At 37.2% G+C, this 25,684-nt stretch overlaps 1 protein-coding gene and 1 pseudogene across 4 annotated transcripts in view; both read left to right on the forward strand.

Annotated features, from left to right (window-relative positions):
• The first annotated feature begins 12 nt into the window (after window positions 1-12).
• Window positions 13-25,684, forward strand: part of SPATA1 (spermatogenesis associated 1) — a 52,531-nt gene continuing 26,859 nt past the window's right edge. For all 4 annotated transcript variants that reach the window (XR_013336851.1, XM_077771132.1, XM_077771134.1 and 1 more), the window contains exons 1-4: window positions 13-216; window positions 8,830-9,003; window positions 23,849-23,955; window positions 25,339-25,456. Coding sequence is in view for 3 of the 4 variants with exons in the window: in XM_077771132.1 (XP_077627258.1) it covers window positions 8,902-9,003; window positions 23,849-23,955; window positions 25,339-25,456 (327 nt within the window). In the remaining variant the exon portion in view is untranslated. The remainder of the gene's footprint in view (window positions 217-8,829; window positions 9,004-23,848; window positions 23,956-25,338; window positions 25,457-25,684) is intronic.
• Window positions 14,162-14,719, forward strand: LOC144237448 (proline-rich protein 3-like; annotated as a pseudogene).

Consider the following 25,684-nt stretch of genomic DNA (forward strand, 5'->3'; position numbering starts at 1 on the left):
AAGTTTCCGGTTCTTTGCCCAGCGGCTCCACCCGCGGCGCGCATGCGTGTCCTCCGCGGCTCTCAGTTCCAGCTCCTCACCCCATGCGGGAGGGCAGCCGGAGGGAGGGGGAGAAGCGAGCGAGAAGGGGAGGAGCGCGCTTTGGGCTGAGCAGCTGCGGGACGCCAACGAGACCCGACGCCCATTTTCCTCTCCCCAGAGGCCGACTTAGGAGAGGTAAAGAAAAAGCTCGTCTGTAGCTGCCAAGACCCGAGGGGAACCAGAGAGGACTGGTTAGGAAAGTCAGGTGCTTGAGGGAGTTTATAATAAGGCCTGCTGGCCTGGTGACAAAGAGGTTCCAGTTTTCCTGACGGCCTTGGCGGCACAAGTTGTGGGGAGAGAAGGTCCCAGCCGAGGAGTAGGAGCCTGAAGTAGCCGGCGCGAGTTACTGACACCCTGACTCCCTTGAGACGCGTCTCTGAAACGTTACCCGAGTTTATCGGGCGGCCGGTTCTCAGCCAGTTTTCTGCCCTCAGACCCCTTGAGGCAGAAAGGGGGCTCGGAGGTCGCATAACTGACCGAGGGGAGCGGGGCGGCAGGGAGCAGGGGTGCTGGTCGCTAGGGGAAAGCGCATCTTCTCAGGATTTGGCTTCTCTCGCTTATCTCCTGGTTTTCTCGAAGAGGTTGTGAAGCCAAGGTACTTGCAGAAGATGACGCCCGTCTCCTCTTATCCACTTCACGTGGGAGGTTAACGATTATTGTATCTTGAAAAATAAAACAACTTTTTGTGTTTCCGGAAAGTTTGTTTTACATTTCACTGGTAACTTACTACCTGCTGCTTGAAATTGACCTTCAGGGGAGTTGCTGGAGAAACAGTAGGATCTAATCAAGCAAAATAGGCTCGGCCAATCAGTATCTCACCCACGGAAACGTATTTATTATGTCATAGGACTTAGGACAAGTGTTTCCTATTCAACGCTTGAAGTACATCAAGGAATACACTAATGTTTTCGATAAACGTGACAAGGAATACACTAATGTTTTCGATAAACGTGAATAATTTCATCACTAAGACGTTTCAGACTTTTTGTATAGTGAGAAAATCCACATATAATTCGCTCTAATTGACAAAAACCCAGTTTACTCACTAAATAGTTTAAACCCCTTTACAAAAATGTACAGTGTGCTGTAGTATTTTACTTAATTCATACAATAGATGTAACGACTAGGGTTATAAACCAATGTTTAAATTCTCTTCACCACTTAATATTCTCCACCACCACCCTTTCCCCGCTTCCCCCCCCCACCCGCAAGCCAAAACCATTTAAGCTTTGCTGAACCACTGTTTCCTCATTTCATAATGAAGTAATCTTTCAGAACTTTCTTATTTAATTGAAGTATAGTTGACACACAATGTTACATTGGTTTCACGTGTAGAACAGTGATTTGACAACTCTATTCATTGTGTTGTGCTCACGGCAAGTGTAGCTGCCATCTGTCACCATACGATGCTAGCGCAGTACCTTTGACTATATTCCATGCTGTAGCCTATTCATTTCAGAAACGGAATCTTGTACCCATTGTTCTCCTTTCATCCACTGTGCCCACCCCTCCACACTCCCTCCCTCTGGCAACCATAAGTTTGTTCTCTTTATGGATCTGTTTCTGGTTTTGTTTGTTCATTTGTTTTTTAGATTTTATGTATAACTGAAATCATATAGTATTTGTCATTCTTTGTTTCACTTAGCATAGTATTCTCTAGGCCCATCCATGTTGAAAAAGGCAAGATCTCATTCTTTTTTATGGAGGAGTAATATTACATTACTAATATTCTGCATAGTCTTTATACATTCATCCATCAATGGATACTTGTGTTGCTTTCATACCTTGGCTATTGAAAATAGTACTGCAGTAAACATAGAGGTACATATATCTTTTCAAATTAGTGTTTTCATTTTCAGCAGCTAAATATCAAGTAGCAGGATTACTATATGGTAGGGTTTTTTTCTTTTTTTTCATTTTTGAAGAACCTGCATACTGTTTTCCACAATGCCTGCACCATTTTACATTCCCACCAACGGTGCATGAGTGGTCCTTTTTCTTCACTTCCTTGCCAACACTTTTATTTCTTGTGTTTTTGAAACTAGCTGATTCTGAGAGGTCTGAAGTGATCTTGTGACTTTGCTTTTCATTTCCTTGGTGATTAGTGATTTTGAGGATCTTTTTGTATGTCTTTTGGCCATCTCTGTGTTGTCTTTAAAAAAAAAAATGCGTGTTCAGGTCCTCAGCCCATTTTTTAATCAGACTGGTTTTTAGTTATTGCGGTATAATTAACATACAATGTTATATTAGTTTCAGGTGTATAACAATGATTCAACAGTTTTTTACATTACTCAATGGTCGCCATAGTCAGTGTACTCACCATCTCTCACCAAACAACATTATCACAGTATTATTGGCTATATTCTTATGCTGTACTTTTTATTTCCATGAATTATTTTATCACTGGAAGTTTGTACCTTTTAATCCCCTTTATTTCATTCATCTCCCTGCCTTCCTCTGGCAACCATCAGTTTGTTCTCTGTATTTCAGGCTCACTCATTTGTTTTTTAGGTTCCACATATAAGTGAATTCATATGGTATTTCTCTCTCTGACTTATTTTGCTTAGCTTAATACCTTCTAGTTCCATTCATACTGTTGCAGAGGGCAAGATTACATTCTTTATGGCTGAGAGTATTCCATTGTTTATATATACCACCTCTTCTTCATTCATCTATCAATGGACAGTTGGGTTGCTTCCATATCTTGGCTATTATAAATAATACTGCAGTAAACATAGGGGTACATATATCTTTTTGAATTAATGTTTTTGTTTTCTTTGGGCAAATATCCAGTAGTGGAATTACTGGATCATACAGTGTTTCTGTTCTTAATTTTTTAAATTTTTAATGTTTGTTTATTTTTGAGACAGAGTGTGAGAGGGGGAGGGGCAGAGAGCGAGGGAGACACAGAATCTGAAACAGGCTCCAGGCTCTGAGCTGTCAGCACAGAACCTGATGCAGGGCTCAAACCCATGAACCGCATGACCTGAGCTGAAGTCAGACGCTTAACTGACTGATCAACCCAGGCGCCCCTCTGCTCTTAATTTTTGAGGAACCTGCATAGTGCTTTCCACAGTGGCTGCACCAATTTACATTCCTACCAACAGTCAATGAGGGATTCTTTTTCTCCACATCCTTGCCAACACTTGTTCTTGTCTTTTTGATTCTAGCCTTTTATACTTGTGTAAGGTAATATGTCATTGTGGTTTTGATTGGTATTTCCCTGATGATTAGTGATGTTGAGCATCTTTTCATGTGTCTGTTGACCATCAGACCAACATGTGTCTGGTAGATTCAGATCCTCTACCTATTTTTTAAGTTGATTATTCGTGGTTTTGGTGTAGAGTTGTAGAAGTTCTTTATATTTTGCATATTAACCCCTTGTCAGATATATCAATTGGAAAAATCTTCTCCCATACAATACGTTGTCTTTTCATTTTGTTGTTGGTTTCTTTTGCTGTGTGAAAGCTTTTTATTTTGGTGTAGTCTTAATAGTTGTGTTTTTTTAAATAAAATTTTTTTTAAGTTTATTTATTTATTTTAAGAGAGAGACTGAGAGTGGCCATGAGCAGAGAGGGAGAGGGGAGGGGCAGAGCAAGAGGGAAAGAGAGAATCCCAAGCAGGCTCTGGTATTATCTGTGCAGAGCCCTGATGTGGGGCTCGAACTCACAAAATCTCGAGATTATGACCTGAGGCAAAATCAAGAGTCCGAAGCTTAACCAACTGAGCCACCCAGGTGCCCCAGAGCTTTTTGATTACCAATTGAATTTTGTTATTAGTAATCAGCCTGTTCAGGTTTTTTATTTCTTTCTGATTTAATCTTGGAAGATTATATGTTTTTCTATGAATTTATTTCTTCTAGGTTGTCTAATTTGTTGACATATAATTTCACATAGTAGTCTCTTATAATACATTGTATTTCTGTGATAAAGCTTGTTACTTCTCTTTCATTTCTGATTTTATTGAGTCCTCTCCCTGTTTTCTTGATGAATCTGGCTAAAGGTTTATTTTGTGTGTCTTTTCAGAGGACTCACTCAGTTTTAGTTTCACTTGATTTTTTATTTTTTTTTTGCATCTTTCATTTGTTTTCACTCTGATAGGATTTCCTTTCTTCTCTGGTTCCTTTAGGTGTAAGGTTAGATTGTTCTGAGATTTTTCTTGTTTCTTAAGGCAGACCTATATCATTATAAACTTCCCTCTTAGAACTACTTTTGATACATCCCCAAAATTTTGAACCATGACGTTTCCATTTTTGTCTTCTAGTTTTTTGATTTCCTGTTTGATTTCTTTATGACTTATTGGTTGTTTAGTAATATGTTTTCAAATCTCCACATTTGGGTTTTTTCTTTTTCCTTTTTTTTTTTGGTAATTGATTTCTAGTTTCATATTCTTGTGGTCAGAAAAAAATGATTGATTTTATTTCAGTCTTCTTAAATTTATTGAGACTTGTTTTGTGGCCTAACATGATCAATTCTAGAGAAGTTCCGTATGCACTTGAAAAGAATGTATATTCTGCTGTTTGGGGATGGAATATTCTATATACGTCTGTTAAGTTCATATGTTCTAATGTGTAATTCAAAGCCAGTCTCTGTATTTTCTGTCTGGATGATCTATCCATTGATGTAAGTGGGGTGTTAAAGTTCCCTACTATTCTCATATTACTGTCAATTTCTGCCTTTATGTCTGTTCATATTTGTTATATATATATGTATATATATATAAGCACTCCTATATTTGCACAGATATTTACAATTGTTATATATTTGTGCTGTATTGATCACTTTATTATTACTTAATGCCCTACTTTTTCTCTTGTTACAGTCCTTGTTTAAAATCTATTTTTCTGATAAAAGTATTGCTACCACAGCTTTTTTTTTTTTTTTTACTTCATTTGCATGGATATCTTTCTATCCTTTTACTTTCAGTCTGTTTGTGTCTTCAGGTATGAAGTGAGTGAGTTTCTTGTTGGCAACATTTGGAGGGTTGTTTTTTTATCCATTTTGTCACCCTGTGTTTTATCTGGAGCATTTAGTCCATTTACATTTCAGGTAATTATTGAGGGGCACCTGGGTGGTTCAGTCCGTTAAGCATCCGACTGGCTCAGGTCATGATCTCACAGTTCAGGGCTTCAAGCCTTGCATTGGGCTCTGTGCTGACAGCTCAGAGCTTGGAGCCTGCTTCGGATCCTGTATCTGCCTCTCTCTCTCTGCCCTTCCCCAGTTTGCGCCCTCACTTGCTCTCTCTCTCTCTCTCTCCTAGAAATAAATAAACATTAAATATTTTTTCAAATAAAGTAATTATTGATAGGTATGTACTTACTAAAATTTTCTTCATTGTTTTCCAGTTTATTCTCTATTCCACTCTTCTCTTGCATTCTTCCCTTGTAATTGATAACTTTCTTTAGTGTTCTCCTTTGTCTTTATATTTGTGTATCCGTTACAGGTTTTTGGTTTGTGGTTATGAGATTCATATATAACATCCTAAATAATATAGCAGTCTATGGTAAGTTGATGGCTGCTTAAGCTTGAAAACATTTTAGAAGCATTACATTTTTTTTCTTTTCCCCTTCACATTTTATATATATGGTATCACATTTTTCATCTTTTTATTTTGTGAATTCTTTGCTTTTTTTTAAAGATATAATTGATTTTACTACTTTTGTTACTTAAACTTCATACTAGGCTTCTAAGTGAATGATTGACTACCTTTACTGTATGTTTGCTTTTACCAGTGAAATTATATCCTTTTATAATTTTCTTCTAGTTATGGCCTTTTCTACTTTAAGAAGTCCCTTTAACTTTTCTTGTAAGGTTAGTGGTGATGAACTCCTTTAATTTTTGTTTGTGTGGGAGACTCTATCTTTTCTTCAATTGTGAATGATGACCTTGCCAGGTACAGTATTTTTGGTTGTATTTTTTTCTCCCCTTTTAGTGCTTTGAATATATCATACCAAACCCTCTAGCCTGCAAAGTTTCTGCTGAAAAATCAGGTGATAGATTGCCTTATAGGGTTTTCCTTGTATGTAACTAGTTGTTTTTCTCTTGTTACATTTGAAATTCTCTCTTAATCTTCAGCTTTTGATGTTTTAATTATTAGAGGCTTGATGTGGACTTTTTTGGGTTTATTTTATTTGGGATTCTGTCTCTGCTTACTGGGACTACATCTCTGTTTTCTTATCCAGGTTGAGGAAGTTTTCAGCTATTATCTATTCAAATAAGTTTTCTGCCCCCTTCTCTTTCTTTTCTCCTTATGGGATTTCTACAATGCAGATGTTAGTATGTTTGATATTGTTCCAGAGTTCTCTTAAAATTTCCTCATTTTTAAAAATTCTTTTCTCTTTTTGCTGTTCAGCTTGGATACTTTTCATTACTTTGTCTTCCAGGTTACTGAATCCCTTATTGTTTCCCTCTAGTGTATTTTTCATTTCAGTTATTATATTCTTCAACTCTGGCTGGTTCTTTTGAATATTTTTATCCCTTTCTTGGGATATCTTCTCACTTGGTTTATTCACTCTTTTCTGCAGACTGGTGAGCATCTTTTTGACCATTACTTTGAACTCTTTATTAGCTAGGTTGCTTATCTTCATTTCATTTACTTCTTTCTATGGTTTTGTTTTCATTTAGACAAATATCATTTCATTGAGACCACATTTCTCTGTCTCCTCATTTTGTTTCATTTTTTGTGTTTGTTTCTATGAATTAGGTGAAAGAGCAATTTCACCTAGTCTTGAAGGAATGATGTTGTATAGGAACCATCCCTGTATAGTCTGCATATGCTTGGTGGCTTTGGCTGGAGCTGGAGTGGGCACAGACTGGGAGTTCTGTAGCACTCTGTATCAGGGCCACCCCAGTGGGATGGGTAGAGCTGAAGTAGGCATGGGATGGCAGTATCTTGTGTTTTCAGCACTAGGTCATCAAGTGCCAGAAATTTTTAAGCTTGATTTTCAGTTCTGCTGCTTCCTCCCAAAATCATTTTGGGAAAATGCTGTGAAAGTACAATAGGTGGTTCTCTTTAAAGTACAGATCAGATCAAAGATGACAGGTAGGTGATTATCTACAAGCACTTACTCCCTCTCAAACCCATAACTGACTAATGATAATCTATTTTTGAAGATATTGAATCTTGAGTTCTTTCTCCCTGTTCTGATTTCTAAGGTCTCATCTTTACATGCCATGCCATTTTATTGTCCAGCATTTAGTATTCAGCACTGATCCAGTCAGAAATGACAAAGGAAGTTATTGAAAATATGGCTTCTTTGCTATACCTTTAGAAGGGATAATGTAATTAGGCAGTTTACCTGAGGACAGTATTAAAGCAGGTCTTGGTTAATGACTTGAGTTTGCTGAATTAAAACTTTGTTCTGAATGAAAATGTGAAGTTTTTTTAATGTTTATTTATTTAGAGAGAGAGAGAATGTGCACATATGCACAATGAGGAGGGGCAGAGCAAGAGGGAAAGAGAGAATCCCAAGCAGGCTTAATGCTATCAGCACAGAACCCAATTTGGGCTCCATCTCATGAACCATGAAATAATGACCTGAGCTGAAATCGAGAGTCAGATGCTTACCCAACTGAGCCAACCAGGCACCCCAAAAATGACCAGGTTTTAATGCATCCATAAAAATTAACAATCCCAGCCTCCCAGTTTTCACATCAGTAGCAATTTGCATGCCCATAGACTGTAATTCTTATTGGTTATTACAAATAATTTTTATGTAATCAGATACATATATGGTAATATCCTTATTTAGGTTTGTAACAGAGGCTAATATTCCTACAATGGCAGAAGGAGCCTTTGGATGGGTATAGAAATGGAAATATCTAAATAGTTGAAAAAATACTAATGTAATTAAAATAATGCTTGAGATGGTTAAAATAACAAATCACATTTTAAGTTTTAATTATTTTAAGAAATTTGCACAGGAAGTAATATATGAAACTAACTTGATTTAAGAGAGGCTATATCCCAGGATATATCTTTTTAAGTCTGATATCATTAGAATCATTAGTGGTCTCTGATATGATTTCATAGAGCTGTAATCAGTACCAAATAACAGATTTTAAATTTTGTTGGACATACTATTTTAATATTAATCAAGATGGAGCAATGCTTTGAAAGCTTGAAAAGGCTTCTGTTCTGGTATTGGCATCACATTGTATCGTTAAGGATTGTCCTACCTTGATAATTCCTTTTTAGAGTAATTCAGCTACCTTTTCAATTTTTATTATATATTTATATAATTTAAATGCTATTGTGTATTCTTGTAAACTTTAAATCCTCTGAGAAAAATACAGAAAACACACAAACATAGCTTAAAGTACTTAAATACTGGTATTTTCATATGGAATAATTATTCACATTTATTGTTGAGGTATCAAGCCCAGGAAGATATCTTTATGGTAAAACGGTTTTCATCCTATAGCCATTTGCACAAATTTAGTCTTTCTACTTCCAGAAACATACTTCTACTTTATGTAAAATACCATATATCTTTAATTTTCAACCTTGAGAAAATTGTTTAGAATAGTAAAATATGCCCTGGTCACAAGTCTATTATAATGTAACTTAACACTTTATTTAGTTGTATGGGATATATACATATCCCATTTATATATGTATAAATATATATATTTACTAGTAATAGATTTTTTAAATTATTATAATGAGATTGTGAACATTCCTAAGTTTTCATTTTCAGCCTATTTTAAAGATTCTTGTGTTTTTCTTTTCACTTTTTTAATGAATCAGAGACCAGAAATGAGTGGAATGCTATCTTAAACAAGTGAAAAATCTGTTCTAACCTTTACAAATACTACTTAAATGAAGAAAGATAAAAAACCCCACAAAATTCCAACTGGTAATTACCCTGTTCAGACATTGGTGAATATGTCCCTCAGTCCAAGCCGACCTTCCTCATCAGAGGTAAGAAAATCTTTTAAACTAAAATATAAGAAAATATAAGAAAAGCTTGCTTAAAGCAAAAATACGGATTATATAAGGTATTAGATACATATTTTTTAATGTTATTATTTATTTTTGAGAGAGAGACAGAGTGTGAGCCGGAGAGGAGCAGAGAGAGATAGAGAGGGAGACACAGAATCTGAAGCAGGCTCGCAGCTCTGAGTTAGCTGTCAGCATTGAGCTGACGGGGGCTCAAAACATACAGACTGTAAGATCATGACCTGAGCTGAAGTCCCACGATTAACTGACTGAGCCACCCAGGCACACTTTAAAAAGTATATGATATTAACTCCACCGTGTATCCCATTGTCTGAGTACAGTTATTTTATTCCAGTTCTTTTATCTGTAGTTCATTTCCTCTAAGTACTCTTGATTATATTGGGTTTCCCAGTGCATTGATCCTATCACCTGTGTTTTGTTTTTGTTTGTCTGTTTTATTCCTTACCTTGTGATACCCTCCATAGTTTAAATACCATAGAGCAGTCTGGATTACTCTTTTTCTGATACTTGACTCCTTACCCCTCTCTCATTTCATTATACTGCTTGGCAAAACAAAAACCTTGGTTAATCTAATTCTTCATCTATGCTATACCTGTGCCTAAAACGGAACATGGCTAGAGAAAAGTATACCAACATGAACACTGTTCTCACTTTAAATTCAGTACCATGAATCTCATCTAGAACCTTTTGCTGGCAGGCAGACTGTCTTCCACTCACTCATTTACTTTTCTACTGTTCTAGACAACTATTTTATACCTTCTCAAACTCCCAGTACCTTCTCCCCATTTTCTGTTTAAACCAGCTGTAATCAACTTTTCACTCCAATACTGCACCAAAATTGCTCTTGTTAAATTCACCTCTATGTTACTAAATCTGTTGTTTAATTCTTATCCCACATATTTTTGGTCTATTCTGTATGCAACTGTTGACACTGTTGATCACTCTTATTTGACATAATTCATTCACTTGGCATTTCACATACACATCTTGGTTTTCCTTCTGCTTTCCTTGTTCATTTTCAGTCTTCATTGTTGGGTTTTCTTCTTCCTAATCTCTTAATATTGGAGAATTTCAGGCAGTAGCTCTTTGTTTCTTCTCCATCTGCACTCATTCAATATAAAAGCTTTAAATACCAACTTTATGCTAAGGATTCCCAAATTTATATCCCCAATCTAGTCTTCTTTCCCAAACTGCAGATTCATATTTTCAGCTTCCATCCCACATGGCTGGCCAATAGGCATCTTAAAATTAGCCTTAAAATTATCTCAAACTGAACTACAGATCCTTTCCACCTCCCCTAAACATGTTCTACCCATGACTTTCTCCATCTCAAGTGATAGCAAATCCATCCTTTGAGTATGTGAGGCCAAATTTCCTAGAGTCATTTTTTCCTCTCAAAATTCAAGCTTCAAATTATATAAAAATCTGACCATTTCCCATCACCTCTATTGCTAGTACATTGGAGTGGGCCACCATCATCTCACACTTTAATTATTCAGATAGCATCATAACAGATTCCATTTTCTTGTCCCTTGTGGTCTATTCTATTAACCCTTTAATAGTTATTGAATATAGCAAAATTTAGAAGTAGTATTTTATATGTGTCCTAATGAGAAGCAAAATGAAATACAGAGCACCATTTATAAAATATTCTTGCCCCCAGCTGACTAATTTGTGTCAGTTGAAGGCTGACAAGAGAGAAGGCTTCATTTCAAAAAGCTTGTGGAATAAGGTTGCCTGGGAAGATGGTGGAGTCGGAGGACCCTAAGCCTGCTTCATCCCATGGATACAACTAGATAACAAACCAGTGTAAATAGCTCAAATGACCTAAGAAAGACAGGCAGAACAAACTCTGCAACTAAGGTAGGGAAGAGGCCACGTCAAAGGAGGTAGGAAAGTCAAAGACAGGGTCTGGAAGCAAAAGAGACTGTGGCCATCTTTGGTGGGGAGGGAGCCAGTGGTGTGGAGAAGGGCAGAAAACAGACTTTCACACTGGGGAACCCATGAACAGAGAGGATGAATCCTCATAATATTTGCCTTTGAAAATGAGAGGGGCTAAATTTCTTGAGTTCTTACAATCAGAGAGACTTAAAACCTGGAATCTTAAAAAATCGGTATACTCGGCTCTGGGAGAGTATAGAGGGGAGAAGAAAGTGGAGTTCCTGCCCATAAAGAGGACTACAAATAGTCCATACAGATACAAGATAGAACCAGCAGTTTGAAAAATGTCAGGGAAAGTGGGAGGGAAAGTGATTTGTCATCACAGGGTGTGGCCCAGAGACATAGGGATCACCAAGAGATGCCTCCAGGAAAAGGAGCTGGCAGGCACCATTTCCCTTCCCTGTCTGCCCCCCTCCTGAATAAATAGTGGCCACCTATGGGAACCACCGCGGTACCTACACTCCTTACCTAACTTGCTTGCACTGAGCCCTGCCTCCTCATGCTTTGGCAGATCAGCCCTTCCCAGTCACACCTACCTCAGTCCTGGCGCTGCAGATTTCGCCCCCAGAAGACTGGCACAAACCCTGCCAACACCAAATCTGCTGACACGTACATTTTGCAGGGCCTCACTTCTGGCAGCAGGAGGAGCAGATCCCATTTCACAAGCAGACTACTACACACCTTGTTAAAATCTATGCCACTCCTGCTGAGGACCGCAAGCGGCAAAAAGATCCTCTGTAGGTAACTGGACTGAAGGAAAAATATGCCAAGACTCAATAGCAGAGCACATGCAATGCACATAGGAAACATTCCCTGAAACACCAGGCCTTGAGGAATAGGGGACACAGCACTGGAGGGCACTATAAGACCTCCTCTTCACAAGACTATTACTTTAAGAGCAAGAGAAGTAGCTGACTTTCCTAACAGACATTGAAAGTGGGACAAAATAAGGAGACAGAAATATCTCCCAAATGAAAGAACAAGACAAGCCACCAAGAGAAACCAAAGCAAAACATGAAAGTAATATGTTTGATAGAGAATTTAAACTAATGATCATAAAGATACTTCCTAGACTTGAGAAAAGAGTAGAGGGCATCACTGAGACCCTTAACAAGGAGATTAAAAAAAGAGAGATGAAGAACACAGTAAATGAAATTAAAAATACATTTGATGGAATAAATACCAGGCTAGATGAAGCAGAGGAACAAATTAGTGACCTGGAAGACAAGTAATGAAAAGTAACCAAGCTGAGCAAAGGAGAGGAAAGAAAACTGAGAATAGTCTAAGGGAACTCAGTGATTCCATCAAGCATAGTAATATTCATATTATAGGGATTTCAGAAGAAGAAGAGAGATTGGGGGTAGAAAATTTATTTGAAGAAATAGTAGCTGAAAACTTACCTATTCTAAGGAGAGAAACAGATGTCCAGATCCAGGAGGCACAGAGAACCCTCCAAAAATTCAGCCCAAGAAGGTTCCACATCAAGACACATAGTAACTAAAATGGCAAAAAGTGGTGATAAAAAAATGTTAAAGCAACAAAGGAGGGGGGAAGACTATTAAATATAAGGGAAATCCCATAAAGCCATCAGTGAATTTGTGAGCAGAAGCTTTGTAAGCCAGAAGGGAGTGGGATAATATATTCAAAGTGGTAAAAGGGAATATCTACAACCAAGAATATCCAATCCAGCAAAGCTATCATTCAGAATAAAAGGAGAGAGAGTATCTCAGACAGAATCTGATAGAGTTCATAATCACTAAACCAGCCCTACAAGGAATATTAAAGTGGACTCTTTGACTGGAAAAGGAAGACCATAAGTGAGAGTATGAACTGTAGAAAAGCACAAAAGCAGTAAAAATATTTGTTTTATAATACTGATATTATAAATATTATCAAAGGACTTAAAAAGCATGTAAAATATGACCCCATATACCTAAAACAGGGTGAGGGGGTAAAAATGGGTTGACTTAAGTGGCCATCAACTTGCTATAGACTACTGTATGCAGAAGATGTTATATACAAAACTAATGGTAACCATAAATCAAAAGCCAGTAATACATATGCAAAGAATAAAGAGAAAGGAATCCAGTCCATCACTAAAGAATGCCAACACACTATGAAAGAGAGCAAGAGAAGGATCAGAGAAAATATTTAGAAATAGCCATAAAACAAATAACAAAATGTTGATAAATACATACCCATAAATAATTACCTTGAATGCAAATGGACTAAATGCTCTTATCAAAAGACATACAGTGACACAGTGGATAAAATAACAAGACCTATCAATATGCTGCCTACAAGAGATTGATTTCAGACCAAAAGACACCTACAGGTTGAAAGTGAGGGGATGGAGAAATATCATGCAAATGGACGTCAAAAGTAAGTTGGGGTAACAATACTTACATTGAACGAAATAGACTTAAAACAAAAACTGTAATGTGATAAGGAAGAACATTATATAATAATATCTGTGTACCCAACATAGGAGCACAGAAATTCATAAAACAGTTAATAACAAACAAAAAAGAAATAATTGATAATACAATAATAGTAGGGCACTTTAACATCCCGCTTACATCAACAGACAAACCATCCAAATAGGAAATCAACAAAGAAACAGTGGCTTTGAATGACATGCTGGACCAGATGGATTTAACAGATATATTCAGAACATTTATCCTAAAACAGCAGAGTACACAGTCTTTTCAAATGCACACAGAACGCTCTCCAGAATAGATCAAATATTCAGTCACAAAAGATGTCTCAACAAATTTAAAAAAATCAAAGTCCTACCATGCATCTATTCTGATCACAATGCTCTGAAATTAGAAAACCACAGGAAAAAAAAATCTGTAAAGAGAGCAGCAAATGCTTGGAGGTTAAAATAGTGTGCTGCTAAATAATGAATGAATCAACCAAGAAATTAAAGAAGTCAAAAATTACATGGAAACAAAGTTGAAAAGACAATGGTCCAAAATCTTTGGGCTGCCTCTAAAGTGGTCCTAAGAGGGAAGTTCATAGCAATACAGACCTACCTCAAAAGCAAGAAAAATCTCAACCTAACCTTACACCTAAAGGATCTAGAAAAAGAACAAAACCCAAACATCGCTAAAGCAAGGAAATAATAAAGATTAGAACAGAATAAATGATATAGGCAGTCATTGCCGCAACCATGATGTTGAAATAAAAGAAGCAGAAGCAGCAGCAGCAGTGGCTGTCACTGCAGCAGCCCTGCTGCCAGAGTGGGAAGAGACTGGAGATAAGGAGAATAGGAGTCTTATTGGACCACCCAGCCTTCTGGGTTCTACCCCTATAGCCAATGGAAAGCTTGGTGACCAAGTCAGCTCTTCACAGAGGTCCTCCAGGATCAAGGGGATAAATGACTCCACCACTGCTGAGTCTCCCACCTCCTCCCTGGGGCATAGGCCCAATCTGGGGAGACCTAGGCCCCCGATGTGGACTATGTGGTTGTGGTTGGTGGAGGGCCAATACTGAACCTCCTTTTCCTGGACCAATCCATGGGGATCCTTTCAGGGGAGGCTTTCACAAAGAGCAGAGAAATCCTTGAAGGCTCAAAAGTTGGTCTCTTATCAAAAATACCTGCCCACGCAAGGATGGCCCCCAAGTTATGGAAGATAGATCCTAACACCCTGTCTGCCGACACTTTGCCTAAAAGGGCCACTGTCAATATGAGGACCTCGGCCATCCGGGCATCAATGGACCTCCTCTGTGAGACTGTGCCTTCCCATCCAGACTGGAGGGAGCCCTCTGTGACCTACAAGCCATTTGCTTCTCTGTAGCCCTATGATGGTTCCTATGAGGCTGTTCCACCCACCACCCTCAGTCAGTGACACCCACCCCCATTCGTCACCTCCCCATTTAGGTTCCAGAGTTGTGTTTCATCACTGTGCCCAGTGTGTGGTCTTTCTCCTGATCCAGCCTCCAGAGACTTGCCTTCAGGACCCCATCTTTGGTCCCTTCATCTGCCTCCTAGATCCTCTTCCCCCTCACCAACTGACTGCTGATCAGGTAACCTCTTTGATGCTGTTTCTTGTGCATCTGTCCACCTACCCTCTGATACTGTCCTCAACTCCTGAGAGCCCTGGAGCAGTTTCCTACCATTCCTTTCTAGCTGCTTAAGTCCTTTTTATGTGACAACCCTTACCCCCAAAGTTGCCAGTTGCTCTGTGAAACTCACCAGGTTGACCTAGAGTCAATAATGGATGACTGGTGCAGTTACTCCCTGAAAAACCACTCTCCCTGCTTTTGGATTTTGTAGTTTCTGTGTCAGTAGCATGATCTCCACTGCTCTCTGGTCTGTGACCACTGTGTTTTGTGAAACTATGCATCCCCTCATACATAGCCTCTCAGTGTCCATGGCTTTGTGACTTCCCAACACTAGAGTAAATTTTTCTGCCAAAACAAGCGAGACTCGGTGGCCTCTAGACTTTTCCTACCTCCCAACGTGGGAGAATTATGAAACTTTTCTGCAAGATCGCCTCCCTAGTTTCTCCATCCTGGTGTCAGTTTTTCTGGGTTTGACACAAGTCCATGAGATGTCTTCTAAAGCTTCTGACAGGCTGCCCTATCTCCTTTCCAGCCCAGTTTAGACAGTGTCATTGTGAGGCCACCAGCCCTTTCATCGGAATTCTGTAAATCTCCACCCAGCCTACCTTTGGGTAGAACCTGGACAGTACTCTCACCCTCATCTAACCTTCTTCCCTGCATCCCTGGCACTGGTTGTTTTCTGTGAAAATGGCAGTGAACAGGCTCAGTTTTGAACTGGCCATGAGGAAATGGGTCAGGAGTTGTGTGGGCAAGAGGGAAGGATGACAGCCAATCGATAACAGAGAATAAATTTTTTTCTTTTTAACATTTTTTATATTAATAATAAATCTAGTAGACACAAGCAAAGAAAGAAAAAGATATAAAATCAAAATCAATAGAATAGATCAATGAAACCAGGAGCTATTTCAGAGAAAAGACCAACAAAATTGATAAACCTCTAACAAGATTGATTTTAAAAAAGGAGAGGACCCAAATCAACAAAATCACTAATGAAAAAGGAGAAATAACAACCAATACCATAGAAGTACAAACACTTGTAATAATATTATGAAAACCTATACACCAACAAATTGGATAACTTAAATGAGAAAATTTCTATAAATGTAACTTACCAAAACTAAAGCAGGAAAAAATAGAAAATTTGACCAGATCCATTAACAGCAATGAAACTGAATCAATAAAAAAAATTTAAAAAAAAAAAAAAACCTCCCAAAAAACAAAGTCCAAGACTTGATGGCTTCACAGGCAAATTCTATCAAACATTTAAAGAGTTAATACCTATTCTTCTCAGACTATTTCAAAAAATACAAGAGGAAGGAATACTTCCAAATTCATTCTGTGAGGCCAATATCACCTTGATATCAAAATAGACATCAGAAAAAAAGAACTGTAGGCCAATATATCTCATGAATATAGATGCAGAAATCCTCAACAAACTATTAGCAAACTAAATCTAACAATATATTTAAAAAAATCATATACCACCATCAAGTGGGATTTATTCCTGGCACGCAAGAGTGATTCAATATTCATAAAACAGTAAACATGATACATCAATAAGAGAGGATAAAACCATATGATCATTTCAATAGATGCAGAAAAAGCATTTGAAAAAGTACAAGATGCATTCACGACAAACTCCCTGCAAAGTAGGTTTAGAGGGTACATACCTCAACATAATGAAGGCCTTATATGAAAAACCTATAGCCGACATCATACTCAATGGTGAAAGACTGAGAGCTTTTCCCCTAAGATCAGGAACAAGATAAGGAATCCATTCTCACCACTTTTATTCAACATAGTACTGGAAGTCCTGGCCACAACAATTAGACAACATAAATAAAAGTCATCCAAATTGGTAAGGAAGAAGCATAATTTTCACTATTTGCAGATGAAAACCCTAAAGACTCCACCAAAAAAACTACTAGAAGTCATAAATCAACAAAGTCTCAGGATACAAAATGTATAGAAATCTGTTCCATTCTTGTATACTAATGAAGCAGCAGAAAGTGAAATTAAGAAAACAATCCCATATACAGTTGCACCAAAAACACTGAAATATCTAGGAATAAACTAAAGCAAAGAGGTGAAAAACCTGTACTGTGAAAATCATAGAACACTGATAAATTCAAGAAGACATGAAGACATCCTAGGCTCCTAGGTTAGAAGAGCAAATATTGTTAAAATATCCAAACTACCTAAAGCAATCTACAGATTTAACGCAGCCCCCATCAGAATACAAATAGCAATTTTTAATAAGCCCCTTTCAAATGGTTTCTTGCTTATGTTTATTTATTTTGAGAGAGGGAGTAAGAGCGAGCAGGAGGGAGGGGCAGATAGATGAGAGAGAATCCTAAGCAGTCTCTCTGCCCCCAGCCCAGAGCCCAACACAGGGTTTGAACTCACAGATTGTGAGATAGTGACCTGAGCTGAAACCAAGAGTCAGGTGCACAATCAACTGAGACACCTAGGTGCCCCATCAATAGTGTTTTTCACAGAACTAGGACAAACAATCCTAAAATTTGTAAGGAACCACAGAAGTCCTCAAATAGCCAAAGCAATCTTGAGAAACAAAAACAAAACTAGAGGAAGCACAATTCCAGATTTCAAGTCATGTTACAAAGAAGTAGTAATTAAAGCAGTATGGTACTGACCTAAAAATAGACACCTATATCAATGGAATAGAACAGGAAACCCAGATATCCATTATTATATGGTTACTTAATCTTCAACAAAGAAGTGAATATTCAGTGGGAAAGAACAGTTTCTTCAACAAATGGTTTGGAAAAACTGGACAGCCACATGGAAAAGAATGAACCTGAATCACTTTCTTTTACCATACAAAAAATAAACTTAAAATGGACTAAGGACCTAAATATGAGACCTGAGACCATAAAAATCCCAGAAGAGAGCCCAGGCAGTAATTTCTCTGACATTAGCCGTAGCAGTATTTTTCTGGACATGTCTCCTCAGGCAAGGGAAACAAAGATGTATTGGGAACATCAAAATAAAAAGCTTCTGCATAGTGAAGGAAACACCTAACAAAACAAAACTCTATGGAATGAGAAAAGATATTTGCAGATGACATCTGGTAAAGGGTTAGTATCCAAAATATATAAATAACTACTATGACTCAATACCCCAAAACAAACAATCTAATAAAAAATGGGCAGAAGTCATCCAAATGGTCAACAGAGGTATGAAAGGATGCTCAACATCACTCATCATCAGGGAAATGCAAGTCAAAACTACAATGAGGTATTACCTGATAACTGTCAGAATGCCTAAAATAAAAAAACACAAGAAAGAGCAAGTGTTGGAGAGGATGCGGAGAAGAAGGAAACCTCTTGCAGTGCTGGTAGGAATGCAAATGGGTGCAGCCACTGTGCAGAACATTATGAAGATTCCTCAAAAAATTAAAAGTAGAATTACCCTTCAATCCAGCAATCTCACTACTGGGTATTTATGCAAAGAATACAAAAACAGTCATTCAAAGGGATACATGCACCCCTGTGTTTATTACAACATCATTTACAATAGCCAAACTATGGAAGCAGCCCAAGTGTCTATCATTAGGTGATTGGATAAAAAAATGGTTTTACATATATAGAAATAATTGTTTATATTTACAATGTGTGCATACATACATACAGTGGAATACTGCCATTAAAAAGAATGAAATCTTGCCATTTGCAACAACATGGATAGAGCTAGAGAGTATAATGCTTAGCACAATAAGTCAAAGACAAATACCATGTGATGCTGTTTGTATGTGGAATTTAAGAAACAAAGTAAACAAGCAAAGGAAAAAAAAAAGGAGAGAGAAACAAACCAAGAAACAGACTCTTAACTATAGAAAACTGATGGTTATCGGAAAGGGGGTGGAATGAGGAAAATCAGGGATGGAGATTACAGGATACACTTTTCATGATAAAAAAAAATGATTTAAAAAAATGAAACTACACTATGCTAAAAAAGGAGGAAAAAAATCTTGCAGATTAAGATTTTTAAAGATGAGACAAACCAAATGCAATGTGTTACCCTTTTTTTATTTTTTTTAATTTTTTTTTTTTAATGTTTTATTTATTTCTAGGAGAGAGAGAGAGAGACAGCGTGAGCAGGGAAGGGTCAGAGAGAGAGGGAGTCACAGACTGAAACAGGCTCCAGGCTCTGAGCTGGCAGTCAGCACAGAGCCCGACGCGGGGCTCGAACCCACAAACCGCGAGATCATGACCCAAGCGAAAGTCGGGCGCTTAACCGACTAAGCCACCCAGGCGCCCCATTGTGTTACCCTTGATTGGATTCTAGATTGAAAGATATTCTGAGGACAAATGGACAATTAAGGAAATTTGAATGTGGAATGGATATTATTTTACATTAAGGAACTGTTAATTTTCTGAAATGTGAAGGTGGTACTGTGGTTATATTAGACAAGTCCTTATTTTTAGGAGATGGATGTCAAAGCATTAGGATTTTATTTTCATGATATCTGATTTACTTTGGTTTGTTAAGAGAGGGAGATAGAATATGAGGATAATTTGGTTGAGGATAATTTGGTTGCGACATCCGTCACCCCATTGGTCACCAGGGTTCATCTGACTGATCTGGCTGGGGAGGTGAGTCCCCTTTCTCCCTCACAGCTCCATGTGTATCCCTCCAAAAATTGTGTGCTGGATTGAAGAGGACGACCTCCCAATAAAGGATGACCATTTTTCAGTCAAAGGGTATACGAGTAGTTCTGGTCCCCTGCTAGAACCTCCAGACAAGCTCTCAAGGTCTGATTGTAGGGGAAGGGTAGTCAAGCTTCCAAAACATCAGACACATCCAAAAAAGGTGCTGCAGGTAGCAGTTATGCCTTTAAAAATAAAGGCGGGGGTGAGGTGGGGTGGTGGAGAGTAAATGTGGCACGATGGTTACTTTTGAATCGAAGTAGTAGGTATTTGGGTATTCATAGTATTGTTCCTTTTATTTGTATGTATGTTTAGAATTTTTTTATATTAAAATAACAATATAAAATGAATCTCAGATGTACTTCTATTAAAACTCTGTATTGGCTTCCCATTCTCAAAGATGAAGACCTTACAATGGCCTGGAAGATCCTATTTAATTTGTTCCTTGTTCTCCTCATCTTTCTTACTTTATCTTTTACCACTCTCTCCCTCAGTCTCTTGGCTTTAATCACACTAGCACTTTCTTACCTTAAGACCTTTGCTTTAATTCTTCTTGGAATTCTTTACTTCTGCATCATCACTTGGCTAATTTCTTCTTCACCTGAAGTCTTTGCGTAAATCTCACCTTTTCTGAGGTGCCTGGGTAGCTCAGTCAGTTGAGCGACCAACTCTTGATTTTGGCTCAGGTCATGATCTCATAGTTGTGTGATGGAGCCTGCTTGAGATTCATTCATTCATATTCATTCTCTCTCTCTCAAATTAAAAAAAAAAAAAAACCCAAAACCTGAAACCTACTTCCTTTTTTATCCTCCCAGTTTTCCTCATCCTGCTCTACTTATTTTTTTTTCAGTACTGACCACTTTCTAATGTACATATAATTTATCAGTGTTTTATATTTACTATTTATTGTTTATGTCCCTCACATGCCTGAATCTAGTCTAAATCAAATGAGTCACTTGCCTTGGGTGCAAAATTTAAGCCTCCCCTCAAAAACCCTCCACAATTAAAATAATTCAATACAAGATTTGTTTAGTGAAATATTTATGCCAAAAAAAATTCTAATAGCATTTTAAATAGAAACAGAATCTGATAGGTCATTTTGGAACCTGAGGCAAAAGGCAAAAATATGTGCCTATAAATATAATGTATTTTTAATGGTTAATAGTTTTGATGAAAATATTGGTAAGCTGTTTTCATGAAAGCCAGGAAAGTAAAATTATAATACATTCATGTTTTGATATAAATAGAGTATTTAACACTAAAATAGTGTTGAGTTTTAATGTATACTTTTAAAATTTTCAGTATTTTTTCAACTGCTTTGTTATTCTGGAAAAAGTTAACCATTGAGAAATTTTTTTGTCTGTTTTTTGTTTTATTTATTTTTGATAGAGCATGAGCAGGAGAGAGGCAGAGAGGGAGACACAGAATCTGAAGCAGGCTTCAGGCTCTGAGCTGTCAGCACAGAGCCCAACCTGGAGCTCAAACCCATGAAATTTGAGATCATGAGCTGACCTGAAGTCAGATGCTTAACTGAGTAAGCCACCTGGGCACCCTAAGAAATGTTTGCTTTTTTTTGACATTTATTAATTTTGAGAGACAGAAAGAGAGCACAGGCAGGGGAAGGGCACAGAGAGAGGGAGACATAGACTCTGAAGCAGGCTTCAGGTTCTGAGCTGTCAGCACAAAGCCCAATGCGGGGCTCAAACCCACGAGTCATGAGATCATGACCTGAGCCCAAACTAAGAGTCTGACACTTAACCAAATGAGCCCCCAGAAATGTATTTTTTTAATATTGAGGTTCATAGTTTTCCTTTTGCCTCAGGTTCTAATAGTAGTATTAACTTCTCTCTTTATTTAAATTTTTGATATTTTGCTTATCATGAAAGTTTTGGTATTGAATAGTTGTTTTTTTTGTTTTTTGTTTTTTTTTTTTTTTTAGTGTTGTATTTATTTTGATTACTGAGGTTTTGGTGAAGCCTTAAATTTTGCACCTGAGGTGGGTGCCTCACTTGCTTCCCCCTTCTTGTCCTGATATCTCATTAGAAGGTAGAGTTATGCACAGGCAAGGATCTTTGTCTTAGTCACTGCATATCCCGAATGCCTAGAACAGTACTGCCACATGGTAGACTTTCAGTAAATATGTTTAGGGAATAAATAAACACAACTTTACTGTAAGTTATTTTACATCACAAAATGTTTCCAAGGCCAAGAAATGTTTTATTAACTATATTTTCTCTGTTTTGCCTACTTATTCAATTATGGAATTAAATCTATACAGGCGCTTTGAATTATAGTTCATGAATTATTATAAAAATATTGACAGAATTTACTTTGTTTATAAAAACAAAGTAAAATGTTTTAGTTCAATAAATATTTTTTCTTCTATTAGTGCATTTATATAAAGGATAAGGTCATATTTACTAACAACTTCTGAAGGTTTTGCAAATATTTCTGTAGCTATTAAATATTATAATATTACTAGTATAGTGTAGGGGTGCCCGGGTGGCTCAGTTGGTTAAGCGTCCAGCTCTTGATTTGGGCTCAGGCCATGATTTCACAGTTCGTGAGTTTGAGCCCAACTATTAGTTTGAGCCCATTATTAGTGCAGAGCCTGCTTGGGATTCTCTCTCTCCCTCTCTCTCTATTCCTGCCCTGCTTGTACTCTCTCTCTCAAAATAAATCAATAAACTTAAAAATAGTATAGTGTCAGCTATGAATAGTTACTTAGGGAATTATCTTTTAAATGCACTGATGTTCAAAATACAGCATATGGCAAACTTCACATCAGATCTGTACACACATCAAATGTATAGAAGTAATTTACTTGGTCTATAAAGACAACTTGAGCAAAACATTCAGTTAAAAAACCAATTTCATCCCCTATAAAAATTACTAATATTAATTATAGGTCATAATCAAATTTTTGAAGTTTTACTCATATATTTAATACTGTACAGTCATTTGAGTTTTAATATGCAATGAATAACAAACTTCATTAGACTAAAAGATAAGGCTATATTTGCCATAATTGTTCTGTTTCTGTTGTGGTAGTCTATTCATGTAAGTAGATGGATTCTAATTAAGGTTTAACAAAACATTACTAGAAAAGAAGATGGTGTTGGGGCACCTGGGTGGCTCAATTGGTTGGGCGTTTGACTTTGGCTCAGGTCATAATCTGTGGCTCATGAGTTTGAGTCCCATGTCGAGCTCTGTGCTGACAGCTCAGGGCCTGGAGCCTGCTTTGGATTCTTTGTCTCCCCGGCTCTCTGCCCCTACCCCACTTGCTCTCTGTCTCTCTCAAAAATGAACAAACAAAAAAAAGGAAATGGTATTTATTAGTTTTTTTAAGTTTATTTTATTTTGAAAGAGCGCATGAGCTAGGGAGGGGCAGAGAGAGAGGGAGTGGGAGAGAATCCTAAGCAGGCCCCACACTGTCCATGTGGAGCCGGATATGGGACTCAAACCCAGGAACCCATGAGATTATGACCTGAGTCCTAACCAGGAGTGAGGCACTTAACCCACTGTGCCACCCAGGTGCCCCAAGAAAATGGTTAAAAGCACAGACAAACTAAGCTGATAGACATGCCCTACATAAGAACAACCATTTCTTTCCCCATCACTGTCAGGAATAGGTTCTTCCTAGAATCCTGGGAAACAAAAATATTTCCCAGACCACAGTATTCACACTTTTGCATTTGCTGAGAACTAGCAATCATCACAACTATGTTAGGGAGACAAATGTAAAGTATAAGGATTCCACAGGATCGCTACAACAGAACTGAGTAGGTGGGGATCAAGGGAAAGGGAAAGGTTGGTAATGAGAAAACTGATCTTGGTGGACTGTTATTCTTACTTCAAGCCACAGAAAGAACACCATATGGTAAAGGTGTTAGAGCACCTTAAGACCACATCTATGACATTGTTTCTAAGGAGAAGATGTGCTCTAAGTGCCAAGTCACCAACTTAGAATTTTGGCTCTTTGTTTCCTTTTTTGTTTGTTCAGAAAGATACATGTATTACATGTTTATTTCAATTATGTTTATTAACTTTAAAATTCTAGAGGATATCAATTCATTTTTTTCATTTTAAAAATACTTTAACTGATGTCTTCTCAATTTATTCAGTTGGTGGAACTTCATGTTTTTTATGTCCCTGAAGGATCGTGGAACTATAAGCTAAATACCATTTCAGTAGAAGTTGTTAACAAATTCATTTCAGCTGGATTTATAAGGCAAGTATTTTGTGGTCATGTTATAATATGCCTGATAAGGCAATCTTTTTTTTTTCCTGCAGAGAAAAATGAGGGTTTTTTTGAAATTTAAGTTATAAGTGAAAAATTCTGGTCCATGTGATGGATCCACTTTCTAACTTAATACTATCAATAAATAATGCTATATAACAGTTAATAAGTACTGTAGGAACAGATATCACTTAGCCATACCACTTCCACCCCAAAAAAAAGTACAACTGGTATATATTACTATGGTTACAGACAAAAAGAATATAGAGAGAAATTATCTGAAGTTAGAACCTGTTGAAAAGCTGTGAATAGTGGTTAAACCAGTATATCTACAATGACTTTTTCACTGAATGGTTCAAAATAGAAACAGAATATAAGTATATGTATATGTACATTTATATGTATGTGTATGTGTATTTTCACATTCACAAAAGCATACATGACACAATTCCTTATATTCCCCATCACTTCAAGCATACTAGTCTATTTTCTGTTCTGGAACACATCAGACATGGACTTACCTCAGGACCCTTATACTTAACAGTTCTCTTAATCTAGAATGCTCTTTCTGCCCTTATGTATCGTATCTCATCTTCAGGTCTTTACTCCAATATTACTTTTTTGTTTAGAGCTTCTCTGATCACTATATTTTAAATTGTAGCTATGCTCCCTTCCCTGCTTTACTTTTCTCTACCGTACTTAGCAATGCCTTATGACTTATTTTTTTATAAAAAATAAATATTTTTCTTATTTTGTTAATTTTTTCTTTCCCACCATTAGACTGTAAAGTCTTTAAGGGCAGAGATTTTTATCTCTTTTGTTGATTGCTATATTCCCATCCTTAGAACAGTGTCTGACACATAGTGGGTGCTCAATAAATACTTGTTGGTTGAACAAATACATAATGTTTCCCATAAGATCCGAGAAAAACAAGAACTCAAAACAATAGCATAAATGATGCTTTAAGTTTTAGATGTTGAGTGATGAAGTATCCCTAATGAGCAAAGATGTAGAGTCTGACATTTGGTCATTAAAGAAATTTTTAAGCACCAGCCAATCTTGTCAAACTTCCAAAACAAATATCTGTGGGTAAAGCATTCTTTAATATATGTATAAGCTCCATAACAAAGATTTTTTAAAAATTCCTTTTCAGTACAGAAAGGATTTTTATAAATAGTATTCATCTGCATAATAATTTTTTTTAATTCCCGAAGTTTTACAAAGTGACAGGCAATAAAGAAACACAACATACTAAGCCATATATGATATATTGAATTAGTGTTTATGTTTGAGATCGCTAGACTAATGTTATCAAATTTGTAGTATAGCTGAAACCTATTTCATTCTACATAATAAGGCAATGTCATATTTCAGAGTATCTCCACACCTTACTTTACAAGCCCTCAGAGAGCGTCTTGGTGAGTTTCTTGGTGAAGATGCTGTTGCAGAAAAATTTTTATTTCTGAAATGCATTGGAAATAATCTAGCTGTGGTAAGTTTAATTACCTTTTTTCCTTTTGATTAAAGAGAGCATACCTTAAGAAATTATGTTTCTTAAATGCTTATCAACTCAGCTTTTTATTTTTTAGATTTTTTAATGTTTTTTTAAAAATTTAGTTAGAGACAGAGAGCGAGCCGCAGAGGGTCAGAGAGAGAGGGAGACACAGATTCTGAAACAGGCTCCAGGCTCAGCTGTAAGCACAGAGCCCAACGTGGGGCT

The sequence above is a fragment of the Crocuta crocuta genome, unplaced genomic scaffold, assembly GCF_008692635.1.
Source record: "Crocuta crocuta isolate KB4526 unplaced genomic scaffold, BGI_CrCroc_1.0 scaffold125, whole genome shotgun sequence".
Classification (NCBI taxonomy): domain Eukaryota; kingdom Metazoa; phylum Chordata; class Mammalia; order Carnivora; family Hyaenidae; genus Crocuta; species Crocuta crocuta.